Consider the following 26,931-nt stretch of genomic DNA (forward strand, 5'->3'; position numbering starts at 1 on the left):
AGATGGGAAGTTGTGTGTGTGTGTGTGTGTGTCCGTTCAACTGTACAGACATGCATGCAGTATAAAAATTTTCAAAATTGTTAAGATATTTGGAAGATGGTTACCAGTGGGTGGTGAATGATTTTTAGATTTTCTGTATACATCTCAGTAGCTCCTAAAATTTCTCTAAAGTATTGGAATTTTTTATATTATCAAAATATATTTTATCCAGGTGCAATGGTATACATCTGTGGTCCCCACTGCCCAGGAGGCTAAGGTAGGAGGATCGCTTGAGCCTACCAATTTTGGGCCAGCCTGGATAACACATGAAACCCCATCTCTTTAAAAAAAAAAAAAAAAAAAAAAGTAGAGAAAGTATTTTAAAGAACCTCAAGGGGGAAAGAATGCATTTTATTTGGGGACACAAAGATACATTGCATGATCTGGGCAAGTGAATTTGCTCCTCATAGGTGGATATTCTTATCCTGTGAGCAGTTGGAGTGTGCTGTCCTGGAGCCCTTGGGGAGTTTCACAGGCTGGAGCAGTTTTCTGTGAATATTACCACTGGAAGTAGCCATCTCTCCTGGGGGAGGTGGGGGTGGCCTAAGCAAGCTGACTCAGAGCTGGAGCTGCCTAGGATGGGAGAGTGTTCACTCCGTGAGGTGCCCTAGACTCTGCCTAACTAGGCTCATTCATGGTTGGAAGAAGCTAAGTCCTTTAGCTAGGGCTGGGCCAGAAAACTGGAGGTAGACTTAGCCCGGGAATTCTATGCTATGGGCTCTTTTCAATTATGTCTTTCTAAAGGGAGGGGAAGATCTGGGGTAAATTTAATGTATTTTGAAGGTAGATATATAAAGGCCGTGAACCAGACTCCCCGTGTTGGCTATGCTCCACTCCTTCCCCAGTCCCCTTCCCCTCTCTCTCCCAGTCCCCTGGCTGTGCTTGGGAGTCCCCTTCTCTCCGTTGGGATGGATGCTGGACTTGCAGATGTTGCCTTTCTTGGTCTCTTTTCAGCAGTAGGTGACGTTGGCTTGGCCAGTCTGCTGGACCTCACGGCAGTTGGACGGTGGTTCCACCCAGGAAGTGGGGTAGCATTCAGGGTCGGCAGCCCGAGTGGAGACATTTGACACCCAACCCCCGGGCGGGAGGGTGGGGGTGCCAAGAGTGTCATGGTGGCATTTTGTCTTTGGGGCAGAAAATCCTGATCTCTCTGGCCCTGTCTGGGCTCTCAGGTGGGAGCTTTGATCTTCCTGGAGTGTCCCCTGGGCCTCTCAATCCCTCCTACGGTGAGTGACCGAGAGCTCCCTGCAGGGACTGGCGTGGACTTCCATCCTCTTTCACACTCCAGGTAAAGCCGCGGGTCCCCTGGCCCCCTTGTAACAAAGACAAGAAGCAAAACCTCTGCCTTCGGGCTCTCACCCATCTTCCCTTCCTTGCTGTTGCCCGCCAGGGCTTTCCCTGTGCTCGTTACCAATAGTTCACCACCTAAATCACAAGGAAACCCCTGAGGCCAGGAGGCGTCCATGGCTCGCCACATTTAGTACCACATTTCCCTTTTGCTCACCTGACTTTGGAGGAAAGAAATGTTCTTGCTCCTATCGTAGTTTTCAGAATGTAGTACTATCAGCAAATCCCAGCACTTGGCGAACTCTCAGTTAGAAGTGGCCATTGGTTTGCATTGACATTGTCCTGGCTCGATTCCGAGCAACCCCCGCGGAGGACAGGAGAGGGAGTGGGAGATCAGTGGTGAGTGGAGGACTGGATGTGTGGACGCAGGAGGGGAGAGAAGGGTGGGAAATGCTCGGCTTGGGGGCTTTTCCTGTCGGTTCCTGTGTCAGGTTCCATTTCCTGTTCTGTCCCCCTTGCCATGGCTCAGGTCCTCTTCAAAGAGAGGATTCTTATTTTATGCAAGAAAATGAGGGTTCCTCTCAGGGCAGCTGGATGACCCTTTGCCCTCCTGTCTTGAACTCCTTTGCTTTCCCCACTCTGCATTTCCCAAAGAAGCCTGTTTATCCTCAGATGTCCCACACCACGCAGGCTCAGGCGCCTGCCTGTCCGCTACTGAATCAGGCAGTCATAGTTGGACCGAAGAATATTTAGATGCTGCAGAAGTTGGGTGGGCTGACTTGCAGTTGGGTGATTGAAAATATTCATTTTCAAAATCTAGTCTGGGTCACAGTTTCCTTGAGATGAGTCAGGGGTGGGTATAGCTTGTATAGTGCAGGTTCCTGAGCTTCTCGCCAAAAGACTCTAATTTAGTAGCTCCAGGGAGGGTCCCAGGAACCTGCATTTTAGTCTACACTGGGGTGTTGGGGATTTGAACCCAGGGCCTTAGTGCTTTCGAGGCAAGCACTCTACCAACTGAGCTATATTCCCAGCCCAAACCTGCATTTTATAAACTGTGCCTTGATGCTGCCACGGTTGGTCCCTGCTCCACTTTGGGAGATGTGGTCTAATTGACGGTCCTTGTTCTCCAAATTAGAGGAGGCTAAGGGGCCACAAAGCCCACTGGAGAAAGTGAGCCCAAGAACAGTTGAGTTACTACTGTCCACAGCTGGACCCGAGCTCAGAAGTGGTGCAGTCCCCTTATCTGCCTTCCCCTTGACCTGATAAGTTCAAGTCCATAAGCTAAGGAGGGCTTCCCATCTTCCAGGGGACTTTGGGAGTCCTCGGCAAAGCTCTTACAGCCTGGGCCTTCTCCAAAATGTCCTTCGCCAGTGAGTGTCCAAGGACTTTTTGAAGCAAATGCCCTTTGCTGGTGGATCCTGCAAAAGCTCCCAGGGTCTCTCTCCCTGGACACGCACGTTCAGGGTGGGCAAGGAAGAAGTAGAGAGGCAGCTCTGGAGCCCACCCAGGATTTATTTTTAGACTACCGTTAATTCACTAGGAATGAGTTCATGTTTACCGAATGGGTTATTTGTGCCTTTAACATAGAACAGCCGACCCTGGTAGGTGGACTCTTAATATTATTGGACATTTTGGCTCTGTTGCTTGAGAGTAGAAATTGTTTTACCCAAACACTTGGAACGAGGAACATTTTTAGTGGGTGGTTGCTTAATGGATGAGAAATCTTTAGCTGATAGTGAAGCCGTCTCTTCTTCAGCTGTTCGTTTAATTTCCAGTAATTATGCGGATCTATTTGTATCTGCATTGTTGCTAAGGAATTGCTTATTCATAAGCATGTAAGGTAAGGCCTGGGTGACGTTCAGTGCCTGGGAAAACATGTACTTACCAAGAAGATGAGGAAATGCAATCAGCCCTTACGCAGGCAGCATTGGACCCTCTGATAATCATGTGGCCTGTGACCACTGGAGTGGTAAATGGAAGTGTGCATTATAGTTAGGGAGATTGAAAATAAGTTCATGATCAAGTTTCCTGAGCTCTGGGTGCCGCTCTGCCTAGAGGTCAGAAACCGAGCATCACAAATACTTCAGTTAGCTTCCCATGAAGTTTCTGTGCTCTCCAATGGAATCTTTTCCTGCCCCGGGGCCACGCACAGTGCATGCAGTGCATCCTCCATGGGGTTTACCCAGAGGCCAGCGTGTGGCCATTTTCCCATAAAGCACACAGTTTGCCCTGCTCCTCTTTCCCCACGGAACACAGGCCCTAGATTAGCCACAGTTGAGGATGTCAAAACACAGGATACTTAGTTAAATTTGAATTTCAGAAACACTTTAGTATAATAACACTTTAGTATAAATACTTTAGTATAATAATATCCCATGTAATATTTGGGATATGCTTATAAAAAATTAAATCTGAAATTTGTACATAGCGATAGATCCTATCTTTTAATTTCCATCTGGCATCTCTGGCAAGGATTGTGCTCATAAGAGATTGTTTCTGCCCTGTGCATGGTTTACAACAGTGCTGTGCAGCTTTTAAGAATCCCCGGGCTTCAGGGGGGAAAGAAGGGAGACTGGGGAAGGGACAGACACTCCCGCATATCCCCTGCTTTTGAAAAGAGTGATGTTTCAATATTGAGAGAGAAAAATGACCTGAGGAAATTAACTTTGGAGACCCTACCATACAGTGTCGTAAGTAAAGCAGATCACATTTAAAAAAAAAAAAAAAAAAAGACACTCTGTGGTCTTGAGAAAACTCAAAAAGGAATAAAAGGAATTGAGACGAGACTCCAACCCAGACAGGTGGGTCCATCAGTCTGCTGTGCAGTAAGACCTTCTGTTCCCAGCAGGACTCATTAGTCACTGACAAACCTAAGTGGATGGCAGGGAAATTACCCTTCTGTAAGGAATTAGCTAATCATGTTATTGTTACTTAAAAGAGGGCTTATTTGGGCCAAGGGCATTTCACAAAAGAGGGACGAAATTAGCCTCTGAAACTCTGAAAAATGTTCAGCTTCACTCGTAGTCAAAGAAACACAAATTAAGGGAAACATCATTTACCCTGTAAATGAATACACTCATCTTTACAGGAGAAGCACCCAGTGCTAAGAAATGACTGCGGAGAACTGGAGAACTCTACCATGGCAGTGCCGACCACCCAGTCTTCCTGGAAGTTAATTAGAAAAATGCACCAAGGCCCTTTGACCAACGGTTCAAACTTCTGGGAACTTGGTCCAAATTTCTGATGGTTTGCACCGGTTAAAGGTTTTGCACTGATTTTTATAAGAAAACATAATTTTAGAAGCAGTCTAAATAGCCAGTGGTATGAGAATGTAAGTCAGCATTTGCATCACTTGAAACACACAAAAGGGTATTTAATCCTATGGGGAAAGCAGTCTGCTGTTGTACAAGATGACATCTCAGCCATGTAGAACTGCTTGAGAAAGTGGATTAGGAAATGCGCCAACCTCGAAGCTTTGCTCTGTGGATGGTGCGATTCCTGGTGATTTGCATTTCCCTGTGTATACTTTTAGGTCCCCAAGGTTGCTTTATCATGCATTTATGCTTTTGTATAAGCAAGCTTATGAACAAGGATGCTTTCTGGGAGTCACTGGCCCAACAGCCAGATGGGGAGAGAGAGTAGCTGCCCAGCCCTGCTGTGGTTGCTTAAATCCATTGCATGTATCACACTGAAATGCTCTGCTGTTGGTTTTAGGCTGTGACTTTCCATTTGCCCCCAGGCATTAGTACTTCAAAGGGTTCTGGAGGATTTGAAGACACTGCTGGGTGTATAGCGTGATAAGACTCAGAGAAGCAAGGGATTTTTCTGGGGAAGGCATCATTGACACTCTCCTTCCCTTTTTCTACCATCTCAGAACAGAAGATGAACTGTATTTACCCATTCTGCAGCCAACCCACCTCAAGTTGGGCCACAACTCAAGAACCCAGAGGGTTCTAAAGACAAAGTTTAAGGCAAAAGTATTGAAGAACCAAAATCAGCCCCTTGAAAAATCCTTGTTTTTCTTTGAACCAACGGAAGTACCCCAAGAAGATGAAAAGCTAAGGATCACCTTCTTTCATTTTTTTTCCTCTCCGTTTCAGCTGAAGCCTCCCCTTTTCTGCAAAGGCAAGACCAAAATTAATTTGAAAATGCAGTTACAAGTGGAAAGAGGGCAAGGGGTTCCTTAGGAGGATTTTCTGTTACTCATTTTTAAATGCATGTACTTGCCTTTGCATTTGTAAGATGCACGTGGGATACAGCTGAGCATGTGGTTCAGTTTTAGGAAACCAGTTGCTGGTGGGCATTTAGTTACAACCAGGTGCATGCAAGAATTAAGGGACTTTGTGCAGATTCCCCCTCCCTGCAGGAAGAACGGCTCCCCATGGACTGAGCTCCATTTCCCTTTCCATGTCCCAGTGCATGAATGATTCAGGAAGTTGTAATAAGAAGAAGGAGTGCATAACATCATGGGCAGAAGCAGCCTTTCCCAGGATGGGTTTCCATTCCAGGTGGGAGGGAGCAGAAAGAGGATGCCCCCAAGTGGCCAGAGACCGGCACTGCGTCTCCCAGCACCTGGAAGAGAAAAAGTGACTAAACCTGAATAGAAAAAGAAACCGTTTGGAAAATAATGGGTTCATACAAATAAATGCTCTCAGGCCGCTAAAAGTTAGAGTCACCGAGACAAAGACATTTCGAAAACTTTTCTGTAGCTGAACGTGAAACAGCAGAATATGAAACCATAACCCGAATCGTGCTTTATGACAGGTGTGGTGGACAGTGTGTCCACATATTCTAACTCTCAGAACGTAGGGATGACTTGTTAGTCCCATTTTACACAAGAAGGAAAGGGAGGTGCACGGCTGGCATGGCCAATAGCAGACAGCGAGGCCCCCTGCCAGTCCCCCTTCCCACGGTTGGGGTCGTGCACAAACACAAAGCAACACCTTGCGAGTGAGCTGGGCGAGGGGTAGGGACGAATGAACGCAGTTGCCTGTGGTCTCGGGGCCCTGTTTTCTCTGGATAATGCGCTTCCATGTAGTTGGATTTTCAGAGCTGTGCAAAAAGGAGCGGTGGAGCCATGGGTAGGTTGGAACCCGCCGTTGGCTTCAGCTTGGGACATCTGGGGTGAGGGGTCTTCTGCTGGGACTAGGAGAACAGCCCTGGCTCTGCCTTGAGTTCCCACTTGACAGTTTGGAAGGTCTCCGTGGGGGTCACGGTCGACGCCAGCCACTGTTGAGCGATCACTTCGTGTTCTCATTCGGCATCCGTCATATAAGGGAAGTCCTTCTGATCCCATTTGACATTAAGGAGCCAAAACCAAGTTCTTTGCAAACATCCTCACAACTCACGTGGGTAATTGTATCTCTCCCCCACTAAATGATGCTGATTGTCTGGGCAACTGGAAGGAAGGGAGACCGTGAGTGGATGGACCCTCATCTTCGCTGCTTTCTGTTGGCCTGTGGATGCTGTTTGCACCCATGTGGTCCACGGTGAACGTCTGCTTCTCTTCATTGTATCTTTCACAGCAGGGATTTAGAAAGGAAATATCTTCTCAGGGATTTTGAAGTTGTCTGCACTTAGCAGATGAGGATTTGCTTCCTTATGCTAATCCAACCAAGTCATCTCCAGCCACAGCTTGGGTGTGTTGCTGGAGCTCTCCCCGGCTGGTGATCTGTTAATTAGCACTGCCCGACTCACTGGAGGCCTGAGATTCCATCTCCGGGCCCATTGGACTTAGGCAGTCCCACCGTCCCAGGGCTGGTGTGCTCGTACACCCTGGTCCACTGGTTACCAGTGACAGTTACCACCTCAACGGAATTTGACTCCCAGGATATTCTCAGCCTGAGGTCCTTGAATCCATAAGGACTCAAAAGTTGTTTCAAAACCACCAGCATATGCCTTGCTGGAGAGTGGGTTGTGACTTTAATTGTGCTTTTATAAGCCATTGCCTTTCAAGACGACTTAGCACCACGGGGGAGTGGACCCTCGGCACACAACAGGGTGGGGCTTCCCAGCCGCTGGGGTGGTTGTGCTTGCAGGTCACGTGTGCGATGGCAAGGCCCCGCCCCCTGTCTTCAGCAATCTCAGATGGACCTCGTCACTCCCCTCCGGCACACCCTGACCCCAGCGAGTGCTCAGCCCTGCACTGATCGTCCTTTGCCCACATGTGGTGCTGAGGTAGCCTTACCAGGAGAGGCGGAAAGGTCCCTGCTCCAGGTGCACCCTGCTGTCCGTCACGATATATTTGGACCAAACGTCCTTGCTGCAGACTCATCAGTGGCTGTTACCTAGTGGATTATTTCACCTTCCTAAGGGCGTCAGGCAGTCACACCCTCCCGTTGGCCCCAAGGGAAGACACCGATGCCAGTCTTCACAGGTTGGGACCCTCGAGGCCAGGAGCGTGTCTTTGCCCCAGTGAGTGATTCTTCATGCGGCTCCATGTTCCTGTCAGACACAGTCGGGTGCTGGCACTGCCGATGGCGCCTCCCAGCTCTGTGGCTCTCTGTGCATCACCTGCAGGAGATCCAGGGTCGGATGCTCTCGTGACGTTGGTGACAAGGGCCGCCCCCGGGCTTGCTGCAGAGCGCACCTTCCTGGCCCCTAGATGCGAGGCGGTTTCCTAAACTGCCTTCCCATCCGTCTTCTCTCACGTTATAGAATCTGTAAAGGAAAAGATTTTGGGGGGGCTCCTAGTCAGCTGCCACTTGGAGAGCAGTTAGGCCAGGCCTGCGCTCTTGGAGGGGACGCGAGGAATCAGGAATGTCAGTCCAGGAGGCAGCTGGCGCCCTAGCTGCAGACAGCTTGGTCGGTGGTCGGAGCCACTCTGCTCCTGCCCCAGTACCCTTGGGCTAGCTGTCCCGAATTTTAGTCCATTCTCCCACCAGCCCCTGCAGCCCTAGTCCTCCAGACCCTGTGTAAAGTCACCTCCCGCCTGTGTGGACAGAAACACACGCACACATGTGTGTAGGGAGCTGCCTGGTGTCCCCCTGGGGAAGGAGTGCCCTGTGGCACTCACAGGTACCCACACGCGTGTATCACGCACACACACACGCGGGGTGTGAATGCCACACAGACATCTGGGAGTGGCTGCTGTCACTTGAGTTGGTCATGTTCTCCAGAGGCCAGTGTTGTGAGCCAGGCCTACTGGCTGGCACCCTCCCGCGGTGCGGAGCCCACCCTCTTTCCTGTCCCCTCCGGCCCCTCCCGTTCCTTCCTTCTCTCTGTCCTTCCTTCCAGGCATGGCGGTGGCGCGCAGGGCCTTGCTGTGCTAAGCCGGCTCTTCCCCTGCACCCCGGCCGAGGCCCTGGTTCTTAGGCCTGGGACTTGGCTGTTGGTGGGGGAGCAGGCGCCGCGGGCCTCCTGCTCAGGCGCCTTCGCAGTCTTCGGGTGTCTCTGCCTGATCTGAGCGAACACAGACCGTGATTTTCAGGAGAAGGAATTCTGTCCCTTTCCGAGTCTGAGATCGAAAGCAGCGTCCGGGCAGGGCAGGCAGCTCGCCTGAAGGGAACAGGTGCGCTCCGCTCCTGGGGCCCGGCTCCGCCCTGGGGGGAGAGAACCCGCCCTGCCCGCGCCTGGGGCACCCTGGGGGTCAGGAAGCTCAGTTGCTGCTGCTTCTTGACTGGATTCCAGCCAGTTTCCCTCCATCTTCCAGCTCAGACCGAGGGGTTCCTCCTGTGGAAGCCGTAGGCGGGAGCGAGGGAGGCTGGAGTGTCTCCCCCGGGGCCCAGGGCGAGGCTGCCGCCTTCAGGCTCTGTCCTTCTCACAGCAGAGGCTGGGCTACCTCCACAGGAGCCTCCCTGACCGCCGTCCCACCCAGGGAGCCAGAGCCTGGACGCTCTGCCTCCTTCCTGTCCCCCCAGTTCAGCCTGCCCCTCCCGGCGGGGCGACAGGAATAACTGAGGGGCCCTGGGAATTTAGGCCACTCTGGCCCTGGGATGACACTACCCCACAAAAACCCAAGAAGGAGTCTGGAAAAGGAGGGTGGGCTGGTGAAGCCCCAGGGCTGGGTGCTGCCGGTGGCCTCCAATGTCCCGTGGGACCTGGGCTGCTGTCCCCCGACCTCCCACCAGCAGCCTGGCTTCCCTTCTGTGCTTGCTGATGTCCACCTGGGCAGCTGCCCCCTGTCACATGACCTTCCAGATTTGGCAACCGCACAAGAGCCACCTTGTCTCCCCAGGGAGGGAGCTGCTTGGCTGAGTCTGGTCCCTGGGAGGTGGAGTGTCCAGGAGTAGCGTGTGGTTCTCCAGGGCTCTGGGGAGAGAAGGAGACCAGCTCTGATGATAGCCACCAACATGTCTGTGTATTCCAGAGCCCAGTGCTTTCCCCATTGACTCCTTGTGGAGTCAGTGAAATCCGTACTGTTGTTGCATTCTGTGAATCAGAAACTGTAGCACAGAGAGGTTGAGCAACTAATTCAGTGCCACACAGCTAGGAGAGGTAGTTGGGAAGCAAACCAGGGGATTTGCTTCCGGTATTTGTGCTCCTCCTAGTTTCAGCATCACTGGTTTCCCGCAGGCATGGGGAGGGGCCCATCTTCATCTTCCTCACCTTCCTAGCACCTGTGCATCAGGCACTGAGCGTCCATGGGGAGGGTGTTTGCTGAGCGACCGAGTGTGCACGTGGGTGAATGGCCCTTGGGCTGTGGGGGCTGCCGCAGGCTGGAAGCAGGACACTCTGCGGGGGACACTTCCTCCTGCTCGGTGTCAGCCTGCACGTTTTCAAAGCCTCTTTCCCACCCCGCTCTCTTTGTTTAGACAAGAGCGAGAACGGCGAGGCCTACCAGAGGAAGAAGGCGGTGGCCGCTGACCTCCCGGAGGGCCCGGCCCCTCTGGCGCCGTCGCGAGGGAGCGGGGCGCCGCCCGGAGGCAGCAGCTGGAGGAGGATCGCGCTGCTCATCCTGGCCATCACCATCCACAACGTTCCAGGTGAGGTCCGCCGGTCCTGCTGCACTGCCCCGGCTGGAAAGGGGGGCGGGGTGGGCCTGGGGGCCGCAGCGCCTCCTCCCTGGGCCCCGAGGTCTTCCTTGGTCGCTGCACGGCCTCCTTGGGTTCAAACCTCCCCAACACCTCCCACCATTGCTCCCACGAGTTCCTTCTCTCCACGCTTGGGACCAGATACACACATGGTGCGTGGTGTCCTCCCCTGACAATCGCAGGGGGTCGGGGGCACCGCACTATGAACAGAGCGTGTCTGTGGTCTGGCCAGTGCTCCCTGGAAGGATCGAGTCAACCTAGCGTGGCCCTGATGTTTGACTGACCCTCATTCTTTGAGAAAGGTCGTCACGGACCTTTTCCTCTTGAGCACTGCAGAGTAATTGGTTTTATGTCCTTGGCTTTATTTTAATTGGGGGGGGGAAAAAAAGGACTTTTTATTTTTTTAAAATTTTGAAGTTAATGTACGTTTCTTTTAGAGCGGGTAGATGTAGGGAAGCATAAAAATATAAAGATATAAAAATCCAGTGGAGGCACCGGGCTCCCGGGGATACTCTCTGGAATTCCAGCTCCGCCACCCGCCGATGAGTCTGTTGGCAAAGGGCTTGAGCTCTCTGAGGCTGGGTCTCCTCATGGGTGAGATGCGGGTGATGTGGGCCTGGCTTACTTTGAGATTTAAATGAGATGCCCTGATGCCCGTCAAGCTTTGTGCACCTGCTGGGGCCTCAGGAGCCAGGTTGGCATTGGTAACCGTCCTACCTGCTGTCCTGCCAGGCCTTTCTGTCTTCGGTCCTTCAACATTCTGACCATTGTTTGTTGTTTAGAAACTTGACTCTGAGCCATCGCCTGCTCCAGGGAGCATTTCCAGGAGATTTATTTCCTGCATCCTTGAAGAGTTCACCATACCCATCCCTTACCTGCTCAGCAGGGCAGAGGAAATGGTAGACAGAGGAGCTGTAATTTAGAATAAAGCAGGTCGGTGGGCTCAGTGAGACAGACATCCTCGCATTTGAGTCAGTCGTACAATCCCTGGGAAAGAATGAGTGCACGGGGCAGAGGAGTCAGCCTACGCAAAGGCCCTGAGGCAGGAGCATGCCTGGCACCCAGAGAATAGCAGGAGTCCAGTGTAGCTACAGGATGTAGAGCAGTGGGGACAGGCGCACCCGTGGGGAAAAGGGGCCAGCTGTGCCCTTAGCTAGAAGTTAGGGGCCTTACAAGGACTTTCAGTTTTGCTCTGTAGGTGAGGAGCCATTGCAGGGCTTATTAATGGAGGAGCATATGGTTCAACCTAAGCTTTACAGGGCTCTGTGCAGGTGCTGCATTGAGAGCAGACTCAGGAGGGCAGGGGATGGAAGCAGAAAGACCCACGTGGAAGCCACTGCGGAATCCAGGTCAAAGGCAGTGATAGCTCGGACCAGGGTGGAGGGGGCAAGAAGGGGTCCCGTTCCAGGTCTCTACTGAAGGTGGGATCAGTGGGATTGGCTGGAGGCTTGGGTGTGGAGTGTGAGAGAAGAGATGAGTCAGGAGCCATGCAGGGGCCTCAGGGCCCATCAGCTGCCAGGATGGTGTTGTGGTCGGCCAAGATGGGGAAGGAGGCGTAGGTACAGGATCGGGGAATATCAGCAAATGAGTCATGGAAGGTGGGTGTTATGGTTTAGATATTAGGAGTCCCCCAAAAGCTCCTGTGTGAGACAATGCAAGAAGGTTTGCAGGAGAAATGATTGGGTGGTGAGAGCCTTAACCCAATCCATGAATTAATCCCCTGATGGGATCGAGTGGTAGCTGAAGACAGGGGGTGTGGCTGGAGGAGGTGGGTCTTTGGAGATGTGCCTTTGGGTACATATTTTGTATTTGGTGAGTGGAGTCTCTCTCTGCTTCCTGATCATCAGGGGAGCTGCTTCCCTCCACCACAGGCTTCTGCCATGATGTTCAGAATCACCTGGAAGCCTGAGGAATGGAACCAACAGTGTATGGGTTGAGACTTCTGAAACTGTGAGGCCCCAAATACACTTTTCCCCTTCTAAAATTGTTCTCGTCAGTTCTTTTAGTCACAACAGCGAAAAAGCTGACTAAAACAATTTGATACCAAGAAGTGGGGTCTTTGCTGTGATTAACCTGAACATGTGGTTCAGAAGTTTTGGAGCATTTTGGGAATTTGTGAGAGGACTTTTGAGATGTGTAGCATTGCAAGCTGGAAATACTTTAGGTTTGTTGTAAGTGGAGTTTAGTGGCTGATTCTGGTGGGAGCTCAGAAGACCAGAATGCCAATAGGACCGTGGACAGTGGAGATAGGGCTCAAGAGGGTTTAGAGGAAAAGGAGGACACTATTGGTAACTGGACTAGAGGCCATTCCTGTTATGTTCTGGCTGAAAGGTTGTCTGCATTTTGCCCTTGTCCTGAGATTTTTTGTGAAGCTGATTTTAAAAGCAATGGGCTTCTTAATCTGGCAGAAGAAATTTCTAGAAAGCATAGCATTCAGGCAGTGGCTTGGGTGTTGCTGGCAACTTTTAGCCAAATTTTTTGGAATAATCAGGAGCAGAGGCAGAGCAGAAAGATTTGAAAAACTTGGACTTGAAGGTTGGGAGTAAAGCTGGGGCTCAGGAAATTTACAGTTTTTAAAGACATTGTAGTCATTAAAGAAATGAGGAGACTTTGCCCAGAGACAACAAGAAAGATGGCCTTAGGGCATCTCAGGAGCTGGCAAGACCACACCTATCTCAGGCTCAAAGGAGTAAAAGGAAAAATTCTCTTGAGAAGAGACCAGTGGGGTACCCCTCTTGCACAAGGGGGCCTAGGAAGTTTTTTCAGTATGCTCCGTCACCCAGGCACTCAGAGGCTGCTGCAGCCGGGGTCCCTGGAGGCTTGGCTACCGCTGGATGTGGCAGCAGGCCTTAGTGTCAACCCCTGGTGCTGGTTCTGCAGGGATGCTAGAGTGAGGGGTCATGGAACCTTCCACCAAGATTTCAGAGGAAGGCCTGGGAGGCCCAGGCAAAGTGTAGCAGGGTCAGAGTCCCTGTGGGCAGCCCCTGAGAAGGGAAGGTATGGAGATGTGAGGAGGAAGCCCACGCTGCAGTGGAGACCCCCGAGATTGAGAATTGCCAGTAACATGGGGGGATTCGCTGGAACAGAAAGGCCACTTGGGCTGCAACCAACAAGGCCGTAGGGGCAGAGGTGCACAAGCCCTTTGGGCAGAACATCACTGTGCCATGTGCTCCAGATGCTGGACGTGGATCTCCAGGACCTGTCTGCCCAGCTGGATTTCAGTCTTGTTTTGGTCCCATCCCTTCTTTCTATGCCCCTCATTTTGTGCATGGAAATGTTTACTCTCTACCTTTGTATATTGGATGCTTGTAAATCCCTCTTGATTTTTACAGAAGCTCACCAAGTAAGCTTGCCCTGAGTCTCAGAGTAGACTTTGAACTTGAACTTTTGGGCAATCTTGAACTGCTAAGGCTACGGGGATTCTTAGAAATGGACTGAGTGTATTTCTCATTATGAGAGGAGTAGGGGCTTAGGGGGACCACAGGTGGAATGTTACGGTTTAGATATTAGGAGTCCCCCAAAAGCTCCTGTGTGAGACGATGCAAGGTTTGGAGGAGAAATGATTGGGGGGGAGAGCCTTAGCCCAATCAATGACTTAATCCCCTGGTGGGATTAACTGAGTGGCAGCTGGAGGCAGGTGGAGTGTGGCTGGAGGAGGTGGGTCTCTGGGGGTGTGACTTTGGAGTATATATTTCGTATCTGGTGAGTAGAGATCTCTCTCCTCACCTACAGTTGTGCTGGTTGGGTCTTTTAGTCAAATCAGCAAAATAATAATAAGCTAACAAAGAAAGTGAGGTTTGGTGCCATTAGACTTCAAGTGGAGACCCTGACTGGCAGCCACTAGACTCGGCTAGGTACATGCTTCTGGAGTTGGGGGCAAAGTCTGGCTGGAGCTACGCACTGCGAATCATTGGTGCACGAATCTTATTTAAGCCATGGCCCTGGCTGAAATCATCGAGGCCTAAACACAAGTAGGTGTGCCTCTGAAGTCCCCACCATGGCCGGTCCCTGGAGTCTCCATTCCTGCTTCAGGCTAGAGAGAAGGCAACCCGCCCACAGCCATGTCCCTCGAGGACAGCCGTTTCCTTAGCCTGTCGGCAGCCAGCTCACCTTTGGAAAGGTCTCTTCCTTAACACTATCCTTCAGAGTTTATTAAAAATTTAACTAGTGCTTTGACATTCCAAGACTCGGGGTTTTAAGACCGACTTTTCACAATGACAAATGGATGATCGATTTCTTTTTTCTTTTCTTTCTTTTTTTCTTTTTTTTTTGTAATGAGGAAGGAAAAAAGAAGGCTTGTGAATGATTATCCTGACTCCTGGAAGTTTCAGGAGCATGAGGACACAGCTGTAGGGTGTGTACACACGCAGGGCACTTGGGTTACCACGTAACACACGTGTGCAAGCACAGACCAGTCCCCAGGCTTCCTTAGCCTCCAGTGAAGCTGTGGGCACGGGAAGCTCGTGCAGTCGTGTGTCAGCTCTTTGGGGAAGCTGTAACAACCTGGCATAGGCTGGGCGACAGATAAACCACAGCTATTCATTCCTCAGCAGGCCGGAAGCTGGAAGTCTGACATCAGGACTGTCACACGCCCAGGCTCTGGTGAGGGCTCCCTTCCAGGTTGCAGAAGGCCACCATCTTGCATGTCCCCACATGGTGGAACAGGGCATAAGAGCTCTCCAGGGACCTTTTATAAAAGTGCTTGATCCCGCTCGTGAGGGCCATACCCATATGAGCTCATCAGCTCCCCAAGTCCACAGCTCCTAAGGCATCCGCTTGGGGATTCGGTCTCAACACAGGGATTTCAGAGGTGGGGACACGTCATCCAGGTCATACCAACACACAGCATCTTGCATGCAGTTTGGGGAGGGCTGGACCTCATGAAGACTGTCCACAGCCCTAGATCTGGACAGAACCCCCACTTTAGAGGGAAAAACTGTACAGTTGTACAAGCACTTAAGTGATTTAGGGAAAGATGGATGGAGGCCGGCAGGCACGTACGTACGTACCTGCCAGCACAGCGTGGCAGCCAGATGCCTGCCCCAAACGGCACGGCACGCGGCTCCTGCCTCCTTCCAAGCTGCTCCTGGGCCTCTGCCCGTGTGCCTCCCTGGCCGTGGGCCCTGGCACTTGCCGGAGTCCATTGGGAAGTGTCGGGGAAGCACCCTGCTCTCTCTGAAAGCAGCCCAGATGGGAGCCTCTGAGCACCGTGCCTCTGGCTGGTTGCTGCAAAGGTGCGCAGACTCGAGGACTCTGCCTCCCAGAGAGTCCAAAGCCTGAGGAAACCAGCCTCCTCTCTGCGTTTGGGTGAAACTGAAAGCCAACTAGCGATTGAGTTCCTACTAATCTCTTCTCATGAGGACTTGATGACCCCTACAGCGATTTTTATGTGAGAAATTTGAATTCAAGCCTGAAGGAATTCTAGGGGTTTTCTCATTCAAACACCACTCCCACCGGAAATAGAGGGCTGGATTAGATTATCGCTCGGGCTCTTGCTAGCCCTAGATGGGATGGTTCTGTGAAGAATGATATAAATAGTGCATTCCGAATTTCATTTTGGGGGTGCTGGGGATTGAACCCAGGGCCTCATGTCTGCTAAGTACGTGCTCTGCCACTGAGCACCCTCTCTAGTCCCTGAACTTCTTTTATTCAACAAAGTTAATCACTGCCCTTCTTCCTGCTGTACCCTGTTTTCCCCTGTTGTGATAACTGTTGCTCTAATCGTTGATTTAAACATACTTGGTTTTGCAAACATGCTCCCCTGTTAACTGGAGCTGTTTGCAAAAAGACGAGTGTACCATGTTCCTTGTTTTGGATTCAAGGTCACAAAACACATTGGAAGTCAGATATATTCAATCCATAGTGTATACTTGAGTGGCAGGTGCGTTTAATTCCTACCCTCCATTCTGGAAGAGGAGCCATTTGAGAGTCAGGTGACCAGCCCTCTGTGCAGTGGCCACCAGGTCAGCTAAGGGAGAGTGTTTGACAGGTGCAGATCCTGATGATGTGTGATAGACACTTGTCTCCTGTATGTTTGGGATCACTGATGAAGGTCCACAGAAGCAGCAGCTAGATGAAAGGATGTGCTTCGTCTTCCTCTCCTCGGTGTCAAGAGTCAGGTTCATTTCGTTCATTTTGCTGGCTGTCGCTGTGATTTAAGGAGACCCAGGGGCCACTGTTTGTGCCTCTGGAACAGCACGGTGGTTGTTTTTAATTATCTGGCATGTCCTCACTGATGGTGGCTAATAATGGCTTCAGAAGGAATGCTTGAGGCTTTAGTCAGAAGTGATTTTTGTTTCAGGAGCAAAAACACAAATTTAGACACCAAAATATTAACAGTGGTTGGTTATTTCTGGGGTTATGGGATTATGACTGGTTGTTTTTTTCCATTTTTTCCCTAAGATTTATAATGGAACTTTCCTACAGTAAAAACTTATTTCTTGTGAGCAGATAAAAATGTTCTTTGGAAGAGGGATCTTCATCCCCTATCTCCCTCAGCACCCCTGCCCCTCTGCATACCCACCAATAGAGAAGTGAATTGTTTATTTATGCCAAAGGCAGTCTTACATTTACAGGGGCTGGAAACTGAATGGGGGACTGTCTTAGTTTGTGATAGCTGCTCTACCAAGCTATCACAAACTTTAAAAAATGACTGAAAACAATCCAAATTCATTTACCTACAGGTTTTTAGGCCAAAAGTCTGAAATTAGATTCAGACTGGGCCAAAGTCATGGTATCAGCTGGATGATGTCTTTGGGGGACATGGGGTTCATTCTTTGTCCCTTCCAACTTCAAGAGGCTGCCGGTACTCCTTGGCTCATGGCTATGTCATTCTAGTCTGTGTCCCCATGATCACATGGCTTTCTCTTCTGTGTCAAATCTCCTCTGTCTCCTTAATAAAGATACTTGTGATTTCATTTAGGGCCCACCTGGATAATCCAGTATTATCCCTTCTGAGAAGTCTCATTTGTGACGAGAGGTGACATTTGCAGATTGAGGCATTGGGACCAAGTTTTATTTGGAACTGTCATTGGGTTCACCACAGAGACCAAATGGAACTTTCCAGTGCGGGCCAGAGGTGATGTGCTCCAGTCGGTTCTGAAATGGGTTCAACAGCAGCCCATCACTCCTTGGCAAACCCGATGCCCTCCGGTCTTGGTCTTGCCCTGGGCCTGCCTTGGGCTGCTGGCTGCCTTCTCCATTTCTCTCCTGACTGTTTCCGTTTGAGCTTGTAATGGATCCCTCGGACTCCAGTTCATTCAGCCACTCACCTCCTGGTCCTTCGTCATGTGAGAACGTTGGGTGGTGGTCAGAGGAGGCAGAACACGTAGTGGGCTTTTGTGTGCCTGCAGTCGGATTGGGAGTGACCATAGCCAGCCTTGCCATCTGGGTCTCGCAGACCACCCCCTCGCTTATCTCCACGTCTTATCTCCACGCCACACACCCCGCTCCTGTTGCCCACGGCTCCTCCTGGCTAGCCAGTTCACAGTGGCGGGCAAGAGATGCAGGCATTCATTTTTGAAGTTCCGTGGTGCAGTTGGAGGACCGCTGACTCTGCTTGTTCATCACACTCATGTGTGTGGCTCCTCTCCCTGCCTCTCTCCGAAACAGCTTTATTTTGTGGCTTTTTCCTCCCATGATGATTCATTTTTAAGTAAAAGAAAATCCCCAAGCTCTACTGGTCATTTGAAGGCTTGCCGGTTTCTCCTCCACACCAGGGAAACTCTCCCTGCTAACTTCTTTTTAAAGGCTATAATTCACAGACTATAAAACTCACCCTTTGCAAGTGAACATACAGTTATGCCTACACAAGTCCTTAGTGACTGAGGACAGACCTCAGTAGGGCCCACCAAGGCACTGGCGTTAGGGTATCTGTGAGCCCTGATTTCTGGGGCTGCAGACTGCTTTGGATTTGAATTGTGTGCGGAACACGGATGATCCGTTGGCGCACTCATACACAAGTAGGGGACGTTTGAGAGGGGCAGGGGTAATGACTGCTGCTACTGGCATTTGTGGCAAGCACCTGGGCATTCCACTTGCCCCCTGCTTGGGTCACTCTGGAGGGGCAGCACTTGGAGCAAAGTGAGGCCTTTGGCTTTCAAGAAGGAGTCACTGGCTCCAAAGAGGAACATATCAACTCTCCATTTTCCTTGGACAGACTGGGTAGAAAATTCTCTTATTGGATATGGACCTTCCCAGGGAACGTGCTGATGTACTCCACTCTGATTCCACAACTGGAGGGCAGTCTCGGCAGTCAGTAACCCGGGCGCAGCCAAGGCGGAAGCAGAGTGCCCCGTGAAGCCACAAACTACTGGCAAGGATAAAATACACCTGCAATACTAAAGTGTACCACCTACAGGTCCCCTGGAAGTTCCAGGCATTGCGTGAAGCATTCCAGGTATAGTGTTCCGTCATTTGTGTCCCGTTTCAATGTAGGAAAGAGACCCAGAAGATCGAAGATCAAGCCCAAGGTCCCACAGCCCGTTGTGATGGGTGCAGCTGGACACAGTCTAACCTGCTGCCTCTCTGCCTTCTGCTCTGGGAAGCTGTTTCTTGTCTTCTGATGAATCTCGAAGGTTTTCTGAGTCAGTTACAGAAACGTTCTGGATACACCTCTTGCCTGTTCAGGTTTGCCACGTTCAAAGTTAATGTCTGCGGCACCACCCTGAAATGTCGGTGTGTTCTTGGATGCCCTGGACTCGGCCAGCAGGGGACGTGGGCAGGGACCCTGGACGGGAATCCTCGCCCAGGTGTACCTGGGGTCTGCTAACATGGAGCTAACATCCAGGACCCGTGCAGGTTGTCAGCTGCAGGGTTAGGACAGGACAGGCTTTAGAGTCAGAAAGGTCAGTTCTTAGATCCTCAATGCTTACGTAGCTGGGGGACCTGAGATCAGAGCCTGGGAGTCTGAGATTTCCTGGCTGCATAATGGAGATAACATCTGAGTGAGCCCACGGCCATAGCAACGTGCTGGGTCACCCTCGGTGCTGCCTGAGAAGTCCAGGCCCCCAGGCCCCCGCCCTCACTCCCCTCTCCCACCTACCTTGGGCTGCACCTTGCTTTGATACCCAGAGCTCTTCTGGATCCTGCCAAGGCGGTCTTACACTGGGACGCCCAGAGCCCTTCGGTTTTCATCGCCAACAGGTTATCCGGAGATGCTTCTCGTTTACTCCAGGAGTTTGAAAACAGTGTAATGTTCTCCTTTAATTATCTCTATCTCAGTGGGAAGCCTGACATTATAATTAGCACGGGCTCCTGTGCGAAATGACGTTTTGCTCAACATACCGCGTTGCTGGGCGGGTGGTGTACCGGAGCCAGCAGCGCGCCTGGATCCCGCCATTAAGTGTGAGCACAGGACCTGGCACCCACACCCAGAGGGAAGCTCGTAGCCCGGGGGGCCCTGCGTTATCCCCAATAAAAATGTCAGGGCGACTTCCAGATGCCCCGTTATCCCCTGTCACCGGCTATGGACACAGACCCTTGAACCCCTTCAGATTCAGGGAGTTGTAGCCAGAGCCACCAAGAAAGACTGCACTAGGGTTTGGGTTGGAATCCAGACTCATTGCCACATCTGCTCCAGGTGCCATCTGCCTACTGTTATGTAAATTCAAGAAAAAAAATAAAAGGGGGAATTTGAACACAGTTTTGTATTATGACTCGAAGCTTTTGGAGACTCTCAGCTGTCTTTCTATGGTGGGAAGAAGGGGGTTTTATAAAGCATTTTAGACCTGAATCGTCCAATATGAGAGCTGTCTAAATTCAATCGAAATCAGATAAAATGTAAAATGTAGCTCCTCAGCCATACTCTGCCTGTATCAGGTGCTCAGGGGACTCGGGCTGGATGCTACTGTGTTGGACAGCACTGGTGGGGTACACTCCCCCCGCCACGGACAGCTCTGCTGCAGTGTGCCTAGACCCTCAGCAGCGGGTAAAACATCAGATTCTCTGTGAGGAGCCACCAGGCTGACCTCGGAGGAGATTGCCTTCAGGAAGACAGTCTGAGACCGCGGTTCTCAGCCCTGGAGTGGGTCACAAGTATATTATAAATAAAATAATTACACATCAAACTTGGTATTTGATGTTTTAGAAGAAACGATGGGCTACACCGTCATCTGGCTCACATTGTTTCCGTCCCTTTCTTCTTGAGTCAGGGACGGGAAGGGGTGGGAACACTGGACAGAGAAATGTGTAGTAGCATCATGATATCCGGTGTTGGGAGATGGCAAGAGTCACTCCAAGCATGAAAAGGCTCACTCGTCACCTCCTCTGGCTCTCCTGTGTTACCCACAGACGGGCATCTGCCCCCCACTCCCATGGTGACGTAACAGGTCTGTGTCAACCTCACCCCTCTTAAATAGCCTGCCCCGGCTCAACTCAGGTTTTGAAGGGACATTCACTGTCATTTGAAAACTGCTGCAAATTTATCATCAGATATTTTGCCAGGGGCATTGCCAGTGCATCACCCAGGGTCCCCAAATAAGATGCTTATCTTAGAATACATTGCCTGGGGAAGCTTCGTGTCCCCTGTGGGAACAGTGCGGGTCATTTACTGTGCACAGCTGTTTTTAGTCTTTGGCTGCCAGGGAGCACAGAATCCCATCTGCTGCCCAGTGGTAAGAATGAAATACCTTCTTAGGGTCTGACTATCAGAATTCTTTTCCCATTTTACAACCAATTGCTATACTGTATCTTTATCAATTTCAGAAGGGCGGGGACTTGTGAATTAATTGGCACAAGCGATCTTATTCCCGTGTTGCCGTTTTTCTTCATTGTTTTCTGGCCACAGAGTGTATTTCTAATCCAGATGCCTGAAAGACACTTTGGTTATAATGGAGTCAGAAAACCAGGTGAGATGGGAGTGATCTGACTGTAGTGTTCAACCTTAATCCACCAATGCCTGCCGGACGTTTCTCTGTGAAGCCTGTGGATCGCCCCATCTAATAGAAGTGCAGCGCAAAATCATAGAGAGTTTTAAACTTTGCAGTTGCCATGTTAAAAAAAAAAAAATTAAGTGGGCTGGGGATATAGCTCAGTTGGTAGAGTGCTTGGGGCACAAGGCCCTGGGTTCAATCCCCAGCACCGGAAAAAAAAAAAAAAAATTAAGGAGCAGGTAAAGTTCGTTAAAAGAAGATATTTTATCTCATCTCATGGAGCCACAATATTCCGATTTCAACACGAAATCAACATCGTAAAAGTTGAGACAGCTTACGTTCTTAGAAATCCAGTGTGTACGCGCCACACGTTAACCTCAGTGCTATCTTCGATCGGTCAGAATGAGAGGTCATCCTACCCAAACGAAGCTGTGTGTCATGGAAAAATGTCTTATACATCTTCAGGTCTTAAGTGGGTTCAGAATTAAAATGTTCTGTGAGTGTCACGAGCCAGGTTCCAAGGCCTGGTAGCCCACGTGGCCAGCGCCTGCCATGGCGGACAGCAGGGATCTGCATTTCTGAGAGATATAGCGGAATAAAGCCGAGCCCCTGCCCGGAAGGAGTCTTTAGGCCAAAAGAGGAGAGAGAACGTCACAGCACAGAGCCGGTCCAGCACCATAGGAAGTAACTGCTCACCTTCAAAGCCAGAGTGGACTTCTCCCTGTGTCTGTAAACGTGGCGGACTCTGAAGATGGCGTGGTTTTTAAAATAATGCTCCTGCTTTAAGAGTTGGTCTGCTGGCAACTGGTTTCCACCCAACGTAGAGGGACTTGGAGGGCACACTGGGGACACCCTGCAGGGAGGTGAGCAGGAAGGGTCAAGGCCACTGTTGGCTGCCACACAGCTCTTTCTTCACACTAGTTAGCCAGGTCACTAGCAGGGGTGTGCAGCCGCAGCACTGACCCAGCTCTATGAGTCGGGCCGGGTCTGTGTCAGTTATGGCCTCCGCTAGTGACCTCCGTTCCGCCAGGCCACCGTGAGAGGCACCTTCAGGCCCTTCCTGCCCTGGAGAGGCCCCTGTGCAAATGATCATTTGCTGCCCTCCCTGGGAGTCAAGGGCAGAGTCCCCCAGGATCCACCCTGGCTCAGAGACGGTCTCTGCCAAGAGCTTGAGTCGCTTCGTCTTCCCTACGAGGAGAGTTGCAGTTTTCCTCAAATTTTGGTTTATGAAAATTTAAGCGCCGTTCCTGGCAGGAGCCGTTTCATCCCTAACCAGTCTCTCTCCCCTATGGAGGCGACCTAATTTGTTCCAAAGTCACTGCAGATAAGAAGTTTAATCAATTGATAACATTTAAGGTGCGTGCTTTATAATAGGCCCAGTTCATCTGTATTCATGTATGCTAATTTTAGTGCACATTAATTATGTATTTAATAAGTCCCTGTTTATTCTATTTTGTCTCCGTTCCCTTGCTAGCTATTATGGTGTGGAGTTGAAAGTAATTAAAATGTTACTCGTGATCTACAAATAACAATCAACAATGTTAGATTCTGAAATCAGAGTTCCATTTTCTTTTCCTTCCCCTGATCAAACACAGTGAGTGAAATGTCGTCTGCATGGACTTCTGGTCTACCCCATCCTTCTCAGGGTGGTAATTGCCAGTTGAGTTCCCCACGGAGGGGGGACATCAGTGACTTGACTGGGACAATGTCCTGGCTTTGGGCTGTCACCCTCATGCTGACGTGGGGGGCTCTTCAGAGGCATGGGATCAGCATGGGGGTTTGGGAGGAGCAGAAAAGACAGGTGGCCCTCCTCAGAACAGACGGGGTGGCAGGTCTGCAAAGACACCTGCATGGAGCCCCCTGAGGGCTTGTGTTGAATCAGGCTCAAATGGGGGCTTAGAAAGTGAATTCAGTCACTTCTACTTGATGACTCACCCAGGAGAGAGAGAGCAAGCAGAGGAATCCCAAACTGATCCATTTTGGTGGATGGACTATTGAAAAATTTAATTAACTCAAAGCTCGTGGATGATATATAAAATTTGGAAATTGCATGTGAACTACAGCAATTCAGACTATCCAGGGCCCCCATTACCAGTGATGAGTCAATGTGTGGAGTCAGCATCTGTAATTTCCATCTTATTTTGAAAATGATGGACTGCGACTGTGTGTAAAAGCAACCTCTGCAAGTCCAAGGGAGGGGAATCGCGCTCGCTGTCTCCCTGCTTCCCGGCTGCCACGGGGGCAGATAGGGTCACCGACGTGAGTTTGTTTGAGAAATAAAGGTGCGGGATGAAGGGTCGTTTTCCTGACGGTTGGATGCAGCGTCGGAAGGGCGGCGTGGGCTCCTTCCATCTGCAAATCCCACTGCCCTGCAGCTGGAGCTTGGCACCCTCTGCCTCACCTCTCTTGCTCTGGTTAAAGCACAGAGCTCTCATTTCCAGAGAGTTCCTTCATTTATTCCTCTGCTCTATAAAGTCTCAGAAATTCTTCTGACTGGGAGATGTTAGGGAAGGGGTCGGGGCCTGCTGGTGAGAAGGGATAAACAAATTCCGAGCCTCGTTTTCAGGGGCCAAGGACGAGTTCATCGGTGCCCACACGGCAGTCTAGGCCTCTGCTGACCAGATGCTCTTCTCCAGCCTGGGCCATTGTTCACACAGTCAGTGTGTCCCGCTCTCTGGGGTCACCCTCCCCTTCACTCTAGGGCCAAGTAGGGTGCTTCTGTGAGGAGGGGGGGGATGAGGGAGAAGTTCGTCTGTTGATGAATGGAGTCACTGTCCCCTCCAGGGAACAGGGTAGTGAGCTGAGAGGACAGAGTGCAGAGGTGGGGTCCAGGCCCTAGGGCACTTGGGGTGGGGGTGCCAAGGTACTTGTGGAGTTTGGGAGGGTGTGGGGGCCACGCCCCTTCCCCTGGCTCCCTGCTTTGCTTTGTCCTGGAGGACTCAGGATAAGCCTGGCTTTTGCCTCCTGGTGATTCTGAAGAGCGCCCCGTTGCTTAGAGACCGGATGCGCCTGGAGTGAAGATGAGGTTGTCAAGGAAACCAAGCCACAAATTCCCTTGTTTTTCTTCGGGTTGCTGGACAGAAGAGTAAAGGATTTTTGCTTTGACAGCTGGGAGAAAGTATCATCTTTTCTGTGTGTTTTTAACAAATTGATGCGTTGTCTAAGACACAGTCAAGTTAGCACCGGAGTCGCCGCGTGGGGTTCGCCTTCTTCTCTGTCGGCGAGCACGCTCTGCTACAGACAGAACGAAGTCGCCCTTGCAGGCCTAGTCTTTGTCCAGATGGGCAGACCCCAGTGCCCGACCCCACCCAGTGATACAGCGGGATTTTGTTGAGTTCTGAATTTGCACCTCTGTCCCAGCTTTTCTTTCCGTGCCATGGGGATCTTCTTCTTGGAGATTCACAGCAACCTCCTCCCTTCCCCTCCAGTCTCCATCTTTGAATTATTTGCACGTTCTGGCTGGAGGTCACAATGCAGCTAGACATCTTCCTCTTAACTCTTCTGTGCTCATGACTCAGAAAGGAAAAAAGGAAAGTCGTTGACAGGCTCATCCTCAAGGGAGTCCTTGATGAGGCCCCAGAAGAGCCCATCTGCTCTCGGCCATGGTCGGGGCTGGAGATGAGGGGTGGCACCCCCACGGGCTCCTCCTCGCCTGGGGAAACCGAGGCACACGTATAGCATCCTTCATTTACCAGCGGTGCCAGTTTTAGCTTCCAATGCTGGCAGCTGAGTTCTTGCTTGTGTGTGTGTTTTCTCCGTAGCCTTAGACCTCTTTCTAGCCTCCAACACTAAGCCCCCCTCTACTGGAGGTCCAAGCTTGAGCAGAAACCACTGCTGTGGCCACCCCCACACACTCCTGACCAGGCTCACGGGGCAGCGGGCTCTGTGCAGAGCCCAGGGACGGAGAGCTGGGCAGGGAGGCGGGTGGAGTCACAGGGAAGCTCAAACCATTCCATTTTTCTTTCTCAGATGAGGTAGAAACTGGAGTGAAATAACAGTTCTCTTTTCAAAAGTTAGATTTGGTGGCAAAGTACAGGTCAGCGGAGGAGAGAGAGGATGGAACACCAGGGATCCCCCCCCAACCAAAGTGGGGCTACAGGCCAGTGCTGGGAGCAGGCATGGCTGAGATGGAGCCGGGAGCCACAGGATGTGATGGGGAACGAGGGCAGAGCCACGCTGTGGTGAGGCTTCGGGCCCTCGGGCACCTGGGTGATGGTGGGGACTTTAACTGGGATGGGGTTACTAGGCAGTGGTACAGGGAAAAGAAGAAGTATTGACTCCCCAGCTCATGACGACCAGACAGGACGTGGCGTGGGTGGACTCGGAATGAAATGGGGCTCACGAGACTGGATGGCGGCTCAGAGGGAGGGGGGAGGACGGCCAGCAAGAACATACGGTGTAGGAAGGCACGCAGTGTGGGGACATCTCTCTGTCTGTGTCACTCGGAAGACTGCAGGGCTGGTGTTCAGCTTGTTGACAAAGGACCTTGGAGAGATTGACAGGCAGAATCAGTGTTGCAAAGCCCACCGGTGGAAAAGCTGGGGGAAGCCAGACGGGCCCCCACCCCGGGCCTCTCAGGGTGTTCACCCTAAGATGACTCCTGATGCTCGGAGGGAGGGAGAGAGGTCGGGGCACTCGTGACTCAAGGTCAGAGTCGGACCTAGAAGCATGTCCACGGCAATCAAAGTGGCTCCCTTCCACCGTTCTCAGCTCTGGAGGCCAGAAGCCTGGGATCAGGGTGCGGGCAGGGCTGGTTCCTCCTGAGGCGGATGGAGGCCGTGCCAGGCCCCTCTCCTTGGCACAGGTGGTCATCTTCTGCCTGTGACTCTCGAGGCATTTCCCTGCTGGACGTCTGCCTCTGCCTCTGTTCACATTTCCCCCTTTAGAAGGACGTCGGGCTGAGTGGTTAGGGCCCACCGCTGCATTATGACCTCAGGCTAACTTAACTAATGATGTCTACCGCCACTATTTCCAAGTAAGCACCCAATCTGAGGTCTTCAATCCACAGCACCCACTTTCTAGGGATGAATAAACAGAAGGTTGTTTAACCTGCTTTAAACAGTGTGTGATACAGGGACTGGGGGTGGAGCTCAGCGGTAGTGCGCCTGCCTAGCACACATGAGACCCTGGGTTCGATCCCCAACACACAGGAAAAGTGTGATGTAGCCAGGCTTGGTGGTGCACGCCTGTAATCCCAGCTGCTGGGGAGCCTGAGGCAGGAGGGTCGCAGGTTGAGACCAGACTCAGCAACTTAGTGAGGCCCTGTCTCAAAATAAATAAAAGGGCTAGGGGTGTAGCTCAGCCCTTGATTTCAATCCCCAGAAATGAAAAAAAAAAAAAAAGAAGAAGTGGAAAGTAATAAAAGCCATATATAATCTGATGAGTCACTCCGTATATTTATGGTTAATCTGTAGTCCACAGGAAGCTGAAGGGGACAGGTAATTTGTGGGATGATTGGATCCCTAAAGCAAAAGATGTCGACAGGCTAGAATTCCTCTGAACCCTAACAAGGTGATTCGAACACAAGTGGGACCTAAGTAGTCCTGAAGTCAGATCCTCCGCAGAAGTGACAGGTGTGCTCGGGAGCAGGAAGAGGGGCTTGGGTTTACCGCTGCAGTGAGCTCCATCACTCATTCAATCACTCATTGATCTGAGAAACACCCGCTGCTGCTTCCCTCCCGCTGCAGGGTGCCAGCCCTGGGAGGGTCAGTCAGCCCTGGCGTGGTGGACCCCAAAGGCACTGCTGCACCCTCATGGCTTGT

At 51.2% G+C, this 26,931-nt stretch overlaps 1 protein-coding gene across 10 annotated transcripts in view; it reads left to right on the forward strand.

Annotated features, from left to right (window-relative positions):
- Slc39a11 (solute carrier family 39 member 11) overlaps positions 1-26,931 on the forward strand; it is a 397,212-nt gene that overhangs the window by 243,807 nt on the left and 126,474 nt on the right. For 8 of the 10 annotated variants that reach the window (XM_047544191.1, XM_047544190.1, XM_047544193.1 and 5 more), the window contains one exon: positions 10,080-10,250. The exons of the other annotated variants lie outside the window; for them this stretch is intronic. In XM_047544191.1, the coding sequence (XP_047400147.1) occupies positions 10,080-10,250 (171 nt within the window). The remainder of the gene's footprint in view (positions 1-10,079; positions 10,251-26,931) is intronic. 10 annotated transcript variants of the gene reach the window in all.

The sequence above is a fragment of the Sciurus carolinensis genome, chromosome 3, assembly GCF_902686445.1.
Source record: "Sciurus carolinensis chromosome 3, mSciCar1.2, whole genome shotgun sequence".
Taxonomy (NCBI): domain Eukaryota; kingdom Metazoa; phylum Chordata; class Mammalia; order Rodentia; family Sciuridae; genus Sciurus; species Sciurus carolinensis.